General features: G+C 48.0%; 1 protein-coding gene across 1 annotated transcript in view; it reads right to left on the bottom strand.

Annotated features, from left to right (window-relative positions):
* Positions 1–10,000, bottom strand: part of adamts13 (ADAM metallopeptidase with thrombospondin type 1 motif, 13) — a 33,427-nt gene that overhangs the window by 21,727 nt on the left and 1,700 nt on the right. Inside the window, exons 3-16 of the mRNA XM_076270722.1 lie at positions 9,699–9,976; positions 8,914–8,931; positions 8,796–8,799; positions 8,688–8,705; positions 8,345–8,451; positions 8,189–8,206; positions 8,071–8,088; positions 7,802–8,036; positions 7,187–7,320; positions 6,899–6,982; positions 3,531–3,655; positions 2,959–3,105; positions 1,301–1,435; positions 734–884 (exon numbers count right to left, since the gene is read on the bottom strand). Coding sequence (XP_076126837.1) covers positions 734–884; positions 1,301–1,435; positions 2,959–3,105; positions 3,531–3,655; positions 6,899–6,982; positions 7,187–7,320; positions 7,802–8,036; positions 8,071–8,088; positions 8,189–8,206; positions 8,345–8,451; positions 8,688–8,705; positions 8,796–8,799; positions 8,914–8,931; positions 9,699–9,976 — 1,472 coding nt within the window. The remainder of the gene's footprint in view (positions 1–733; positions 885–1,300; positions 1,436–2,958; positions 3,106–3,530; positions 3,656–6,898; positions 6,983–7,186; positions 7,321–7,801; positions 8,037–8,070; positions 8,089–8,188; positions 8,207–8,344; positions 8,452–8,687; positions 8,706–8,795; positions 8,800–8,913; positions 8,932–9,698; positions 9,977–10,000) is intronic.

The following is a 10,000-nucleotide window of genomic DNA, read 5'->3' as shown; positions in this document are numbered from 1 at the left end:
ATCATGATGCCAGTGAAGGTCACAAGCATTTCATTAAGGTTCTCATCAGACTTGCGATTGTTAGTGGGTTCTCACCATGTTAGAAGGTTCTCATCAGACTTGTGATTGTTAGTGGGTTCTCACCATGTTAGAAGGTTCTCATCGGACTTGCGATTGTTAGTGGGTTCTCACCATGTTAGAAGGTTCTCAGTGGACTTGCTAGTGGGTTCTCACCATGTTAGAAGGTTCTCATCAGACTTGCGATTGTTAGTGGGTTCTCACCATGTTAGAAGGTTCTCATCGGACTTGCTAGTGGGTTCTCACCATGTTTGAAGGTTCTCATCGGACTTGCTAGTGGGTTCTCACCATGTTAGAAGGTACTCATCAGACTTGCTAGTGGGTTCTCTCACCATGTTAGAAGGTTCTCATCAGACTTGCTAGTGGGTTCTCTCACCATGTTAGAAGGTTCTCATCGGACTTACTGCCATGTAATGGCTAGTGTGTTCCAAGCACATGATTGGCTAGCTGGTTCTCACCATGTGATTGGCTAGCTGGCTCTCACTCTATGATTGTCTTGCTGCTGATTGGCTGGTGTTGTGTTTTCACCATGTGATTGGTTAGCTGGTTCTCACTATGTGATTGGCTAGCTGGTTCTCAGTACGTGATTGGTTAGCTTGTTCTCACTATGTGATTGGCTAGCTGGCTCTCACTCTATGATTGTCTTGCTGCTGATTGGCTGGTGGTGTGTTCTCACCATGTCATTGGCTGTGAAGGAGCAGGCCCGGGCGGAGCTGCCAAAGGCGATCCTGCACTGGTCGTCCACCCCGTAGTACAGGCCAGGCTTCCAGTCCTGCAGAGAGCCGCCCATCACTGGCAGGTCTGCCACGCACTCAGCTTTCCCTGCGCTGCCAAACAGAGGGAAACACGTACGCTTAAACACACACACACACACACACACACACACACACACACACACACACACACACACACACACTACATCTACAGGAGGTTTAGTCGGCTCAAAGCTGTTTGTTTAGACTGTAAGGCTTCCTGAGATGGATGTGTACAGTGTTTGTTTGAGTGATAAGTGTGTGTTTGAGTAAAACATAAATTGTAAGTAAATAATGTTCCTCTTTGTTTATTTAGGCCCATTTTATGGCTGCTTGAGGCTGGGATGCTGAGACGTGTTTATTTTGCCTCAACATGATGGGAAGGTGTTTGGTTGTTTAGGAGGTCCAGTATGTCTTGTTTCTTCTCTTTTTTTCAGCTCACCCAGCATCCATCTATTGAGTGACCCCTGCAGGTAGTGCGCTGAGAATACCTGAAAAAGCGGAGCAGCTGCTCCCTGCTGCACTGAGACCAGGTGAGATCCACGCTGTTGTACCCCCCATCTGACGCCATCATGAAGCCACTACTGCTGCAGGTGTTACCTGTGCCATCGTGATTTATGCCAAAGCTAACAAACACACAAACAAAAACACAAAAACACAAATAAACACACACTCACAAGCTTATCACGTGTATGAAACCTGCGTTGTGTTGGCTGCATGACTCAGCTCTGCACTCGAACCCGCAACATGCAGCACCTTAAAATGGGAATCGAGTGTGCTAGCAAGTGAGCTAAATCCCCAGGGTGCTAGCATCACTCAGTAGCACGTCTGCTAAGGCGCCAGGAGGAAGCAGTTGACCTCACAAACAACCTGCACATCAGCATCCTACTGGCTACTGTTACATGTTCACAATAACGTAACCTGTAAGTGAAATAGCCAGTGAACACCACATAACATTTTCAGAGATCATGAAAACCCTGTACATTTCTGATGTAGGGTGAGAGCATACGCTGAGACAAGTGTGTGTTGATATGCAATGAATCAACTGTAATACATAATGTGACCAGCAGAGGGAACTAGCTAATGATATGAACATGGTATGTTAGGGGGCTGGGAGATGAACAAGAGTAGCTAGAGGCTAGGTCTTGTGGATAATGTTGGTTGGTACATTAAAGCAAAGATTGTTAAGGCAGAGCAAGATACTTCGTCATAGTTCATGTCTATGGGCGCGAAATGGGTATCGAATCCTGTCTGCATAAAGAGGCGTGTCGATGACGTATTGATGAGCGTACGTTGCAAACCGCCAACAGCAGCGGCATAAATAACCGGCGCTCACCTGATATAAAGTCGATTTTCTCCAGACTGGAATGCTCAAAAATGCTAAAAATGTACCTGAAATGTTCACAAGGGTTTGAGGATCATGAAAACGTGCCCGAAATTCACATTCCTAACTCTATAGAACTAAGACCTTAGCATATGTGGTGAAATTCTGAGCTATGCCCATAGACTCCAATGGAGCAGTCGCTGCCTCTGCTCTGCATAAAGGGGGATTTTGACCCCCCCCTCGTGCGATCCGGGTTCCCGGAAGTGGCTCCTGATGAAGTATCTTGCTCCGCCTTAACAATCTTTGATTTAAGTTTGAGCACAAGCTCAGGGTGGATTAAAACCAAGTCTCATCTTTTAGACTCGAATAACACAAAGTATAAGTATAAGTATATATACTTTTTTGATCCCGTGAGGGAAATTTGGTCTCTGCATTTAACCCAATCGGTGAATTAGTGAAACACACACAGCACACAGTGAACACACAGTGAGGTGAAGCACACACTAATCCCGGCGCAGTGAGCTGCCTGCTACAACGGCGGCGCTCGGGGAGCAGTGAGGGGTTAGGTGCCTTGCTCAAGGGCACTTCAGCCGCGGCCCACTGGTCGGGGCTCGAACCGGCAACCCTCCGGTTACAAGTCCAGAGTGCTAACCAGTGGGCCACGGCTGCCCAAAATACTCGAATAACACAAAGTGGACTTACTAACTATCCAAATAACACAGAGCTCAGGGTGGATTAAAACCAAGTCTCATCTTTTAGACTCGAATAACACAAAGTGGACTTAATAACTATCCAAATAACACGGAGCTCAGGGGCAGCTGTTACCTGTGTCCGATCTCATGAGCGATGGTGATGCCCAGGTCAAACCCAGTGTCCTCTGTGATGACGCAACTCCATTGGCTGGAGCAGGCTCCGCCCAGCTGAGTCACCCCCCTCACAAGCTTGTTCCCATTGGGCAGCACCAGGTCAAATCTGTGATGAGCCAATGACAAGAGAGAAATAAGGTGACCTCATAGAGGGAGATGGATGGAATCTAAAAGACACTGCAGCTGCAACTGCAGAAGAGGTTATGGAGTGTTTAGTCTCTATGGGGACCGCAGACAATTTTATGCCGAGTGTCTTATATGACCATGTCTACAGTATGTGATGTTATGGAGTGTGTGTTCTCTAATGCACACACATATGAGTGTGTGTTTTCTCTGACGGTGTGATATATAGCAGAGGTCTGCGTGTAGTTGGTGAATGTGATGTTATGGAGTACGTGCTTTTTAACGCACACACATGAGTGTGTGTTTCTTCTGAACGTGTGGTAGCAGAAGGTCTGCATGTACGGGGTCAGTGTGATGTTATGGAGTGTGTGTTCTCTAGCACACACAGGAGTGTGTGTTTTCTCTGACCGTGTGATATATAGCAAAAGATCTGCATGTAGAGGGTCAGAGTCGTTGGCTGGGTTGACCTTACGACCCCACTGACACACACTTCGCAGAGATGACGAGATGTTGGTGGAGATCTGGATCTCCGGCTGGAGGGCAGAGAGGAGGAAGATGAGAAAGAGCACACACACACACACACACATCACACACACTCATCACACACACTCATCATACACACTCATCACACACACTCATCACACACACTCATCACACACTCATCACACACTCATCACACACACTCATCACACACACTCATCACACACACTCATCACACACACTCATCACACACTCATCACACACACTCATCACACACACTCATCACACACACTCATCACACACACTCAACACACACACTCATCACACACACTCATCACACACACTCATCACACACACTCATCACACACACTCATCACACACACTCATCACACACACTCATCACACACACTCATCACACACACTCATCACACACACTCAACACACACACTCAACACGCACACTCATCACACACACTCATCACACACACTCAACACACACACTCATCACACACACTCAACACACACACTCATCACACACTCATCACACACACTCAACACACACACTCATCACACACACTCAACACAAACACTCATCACACACTCAACACACACACTCATCACACACACTCAACACACACACTCATCACACACACTCAACACACACACTCATCACACACACTCAACACACACACTCATCACACACTCATCACACACACTCATCACACACACTCATCACACACACTTATCACACACACTCATCACACACACTCATCACACACACTCATCACACACTCATCACACACACTCATCACACTCACTCATCACACACTCATCACACACACTCATCACACACACTCATCACACACACATCACACACACTCATCACACACACTCATCACACACACTCATCACACACTCATCACACACACTCATCACACACACTCATCACACACACACATCACACACACTCATCACACACACTCATCACACACACACATCACACACACTCATCACACACTCATCACACACTCATCACACACTCATCACACACACTCATCACACACACACATCACACACACTCATCACACACTCATCACACACACTCATCACACACACTCATCACACACACTCATCACACACTCATCACACACTCATCACACACACTCATCACACACTCATCACACACTCTCATCACACACACTCATCACATACTCATCACACACTCATCACACACACTCATCACACACACTCATTACACACTCATCACACACACTCATCACACACTCATCACACACACTCATCACACACTCATCACACACACTCATCACACACACTCATCACACACTCATCACACACTCATCACACACACTCATCACACACTCATCACACACACTCATCACACACACTCATCACACACTCATCACACACACTCATCACACACACTCATCACACACTCATCACACACACTTATCACACACACTCATCACACACTCATCACACACACTCATCACACACACTCATCACACACTTATCACACACACTCATCACACACACTCATCACACACACTCATCACACACTTATCACACACACTCATCACACACACTCATCACACACTCATCACACATACTCATCACACACATCACACACACTCATCACACACACTCATCACACACACTCATCACACACACTCATCACACACTCATCACACACACTCATCACACACACTCATCACACACTTATCACACACACTCATCACACACACTCATCACACACACTCATCACACACTTATCACACACTCATCACACACACTCATCACACACTCATCACACACACTCATCACACACTTATCACACACACTCATCACACACACTCATCACACACACTCATCACACACTCATCACACACACTCATCACACACACTCATCACACACTCATCACACACACTCATCAAACACACTCATCACACACACTCATCACACACTTATCACACACACTCATCACACACACTCATCACACACACTCATCACACACTCATCACACACACTCATCACACACTCATCACACACACTCATCACACACTCTCATCACACACTCATCACACACTTATCACACACACTCATCACACACACTCATTACACACACTCATCACACACACTCATCACACACTTATCACACACACTCATCACACACACTCATCACACACTTATCACACACACTCATCACACACACTCATCACACACACTCATCACACAGTCATCAAACACACTCATCACACACACTCATCACACACTTATCACACACACTCATCACACACACTCATCACACACACTCATCACACACTCATCACACACACTCATCACACACTCATCACACACACTCATCACACACACTCATCACACACTCTCATCACACACTCATCACACACACTCATCACACACTTATCACACACACTCATCACACACACTCATTACACACACTCATCACACACACTCATCACACACTTATCACACACACTCATCACACACACTCATCACACACACTCATCACACACTTATCACACACACTCATCACACACACTCATCACACACACTCATCACACACTTATCACACACACTCATCACACACACTCATCACACACACTCATCACACACACTCAGCACACACTCATCACACACACTCATCACACACTCATCACACACACTCATCACACACACTCATCACACACTCATCACACACACTCATCACACACACTCATCACACACTTATCACACACACTCATCACACACACTCATCACACACTCATCACACACACTCATCACACACTTATCACACACACTCATCACACACACTCATCACACACTCATCACACACTCATCACACACACTCATCACACACTTATCACACACACTCATCACACACACTCATCACACACTCATCACACACTCATCACACACACATCACACACTCTCATCACACACTCATCACACACACTCATCACACACACTCATCACACACTCAACACACACACACTCATCACACACTCATCACACACTCATCACACACACATCTGAGTAATGTTTACTCATTAGTTCAGTGTCAAGTTCAAGTTTATTTGTTATATGCTCAATATATCAGGGACAACTGCAGGCTACGATTAAGTGCTTGTGATGATACTCGGGTATTCTACAGGCTACAGCAGAAGAAATATCACACAAATTCACCCTCCTCCACAGAAAACGAATCCCGTCCGAATGGTCACACACTGTACCTCATGAGGGGGGTGACTGACTCTTACCTCGTGCTCTGTGAGGATGATCATGCGGACCAGGTGGACTCTCATGTTGGCCCCCAGAGTGGCGTCTCTCAGGAGCTCTGAAGCCTGGAGAGAGAGGAGAGGGACACACACACACACACACACACACACACACACACACGCACACACACACACACCGTACCACTCATGATGTTGAGGTTGGTGATGAGGATGTATCTCTTGGGGTCCTGACAATGTACACACACACACACACACACGCACCCGCACACACACACACACACACACACACACACACACAGTGCAACTCACGATGTTGAGGTTGGTGAGGATGTATCTCTCTGTGTCCTGGCGATGCACCTGCTGGACATCAGACCCCACGACCACCAGCAGCTCCAGATGAGACACCTCAGAGCTCAGAGCAGCCCGCCGCTGCCTCTGCTGGACTGGAGGACAAACACACACACACACACACACACACACTCATATGCACATTACTAACATACACACATTTACACATTACTCACACAGTATTATAGTATATTCTAAAACTGATAGTTCCGGTCCTTGATTGTGATTGGCTGAATCGCGTTCGATGCCGTTGTAAAATCCAGCATAAACATACACCTTGACCGCATTTCGTTCTATATTACTGCGCTACCATAACTTGATACAAAAGTTAAGAATGATTATCTAGGAATAACTCGTTATATTTCTAGTTGCTGTGCCTTTACTTTATGAAACTTTGTCACGCTAGCGCGTCGTGCCTAACAACACCCCTTAGCTGTTGTAGAATCAGTGTAACCTACGGCCTCTCGGGGCTTATTGCTTAATTGTAGTATTACACAGTGCATTTCCTGATAACAGAATCACAGCCAATAATCAATCAGACACCCCTCTCACAGCTGTTGAGCGCCCAAGCCTGACCTGCACTGGACGAAGGGTTTGTAGCTGCCGTGGGCCTTTGTGGGAAGTGTATCCCCTCGAGGGCTTCGTCGGGTGATGGGATCACAGCTGCTGCAGCCCCAGTAGCCCTCTGGGTGAGATGCATGCCTATGAGGGTCAGGCTGTGTGGAGGCATGTTGGGTGGTGCCAGGGGGACATGCTTCTGTAGCAGCGGGCGGATGTGCAGCCTCCTCCCCTCCGTCACAACCACACCATGCTGGAACATCACAACCACACCATCACAACCACACCGTCACAACCACACCATGCTGGAACGTCACAATCACACCTTCACAACCACACCATCACAACTACACCGTCACAACTACACCATGCTGGAACATCACAACTACACCATCACAACCACACCGTCACAACCACACCATGCTGGAACATCACAACCACACCATCACAACCACACCATCACAACCACACCATGCTGGAACATCACAACCACACCGTCACAACTACACCGTCACAACTACACCATCACAATTACACCATGCTGGAACATCACAACCACACCGTCACAACCACACCATGCTGGAACATCACAACCACACCGTCACAACCACACGTCACAACCACACCATGCTGGAACATCACAACCACACCGTCACAACCACACCATGCTGGAACATCACAACCACACCGTCACAACCACACCATCACAACTACACCGTCACAACTACACCGTCACAACTACACCATGCTGGAACATCACAACCACACCATAACAACCACACCATAACAACTACACCGTCACAACTACACCATGCTGGAACATCACAACCACACCGTCACAACCACACCATCACAACCACACCATCACACCCACACCATCACAACTACACCATCACAACCACACCATCACAACTACACCATGCTGGAACATCACAACCACACCGTCACAACCACACCATCACAACCACACCGTCACAACCACACCATCACAACTACACCATCACAACCACACCATTCTGGAACATCACAACCACACCATCACAACCACACCATCACAACCACACCGTCACAACCACACCATCACAACTACACCATCACAACCACACCATTCTGGAACATCACAACCACACCATCACAACCACACCATGCTGGAACATCACAACCACACCGTCACAACCACACTGTCACAACTACACCATCACAACCACACCATGCTGGAACATCACAACTACATCATCACAACTACACCATGCTGGAACATCACAACCACACCGTCACAACCACACCGTCACAACCACACCATCACAACCACACCATGCTGGAACATCAGTCACTGGACTGGTCACCACTCACACAAGCATGATACAGCCTTGCAACAGCAGGCCAAAGTGGTCAGAAATGGATGGCTGCTGCCACGGTGGTCAGAGAAACACCTCTAACGTCATGGAATAACAACACAGTTCATTGTGCCCTGCTGTGGTTACGTTGTTGCTTGTTCCCCTGAATTGTAATAGTATGAGTTCCTGTAAGGGAAGATTGGCCAGTGCTTTCTGAGTTCTGCCTTTAGGGTCAGTACTGATGCTCCACCCTGACTGCACTGATGCTCCACCCTGACTGCAGTATCAACACTGATGCTCCACCCTGACTGCAGTATCAGCACTGATGCTCCATCTTGACTGCACTGATGCTCCACCCTGACTGCAGTATCAACACTGATGCTCCACCCTGACTGCACTGATGCTCCACCCTGACTGCAGTGACAGCACTGATGCTCCACCCTGACTGCAGTATCAGCACTGATGCTCCACCCTGACTGCACTGATGCTCCATCCTGACTGCAGTAATAGCACTGATGCCCCGTCTGCAGTTACAGCCGCACTAATACCCCAGAGTGCCCCCTGCAGGTCTGACTCACCATGCGCCCCCTGCAGAGAGAGAGGACGGCTCTGGCGTGGGGCGGGGCCAGCGCCTCCAGGGTCTCACAGCACCCGGGCTCGCTCTTCCGCACGGTGCTCGCGGTGGAGTTCAGCCTTGTCTCCACCACACTGGGGCAGGACAGGGACCCCTCCTGCTCACCGCGGCCCAGCAGCAAGCTCCCGCTCTGGGTGTGAAGAACACAGCGCCTGGGGCTTTGGAGCTCAGCAGACGCCTCATCCCAAAGACAGTCTGTCCACAGTAGCTCAAAGTCAGGCACTGAGGAGGGGGGAGCAGTAAGAG

Source organism: Alosa pseudoharengus, unplaced genomic scaffold, assembly GCF_046254945.1.
Source record: "Alosa pseudoharengus isolate Yale_2024_CS ecotype anadromous, Long Island Sound unplaced genomic scaffold, YU_APseudo_1.1 YU_APseudo_1.1_scf_6, whole genome shotgun sequence".
NCBI classification, from domain to species: Eukaryota; Metazoa; Chordata; class Actinopteri; order Clupeiformes; family Clupeidae; genus Alosa; species Alosa pseudoharengus.
Note: the sequence above shows the minus strand (reverse complement) of the source record. Positions and strands in the feature narration are given on the sequence as shown.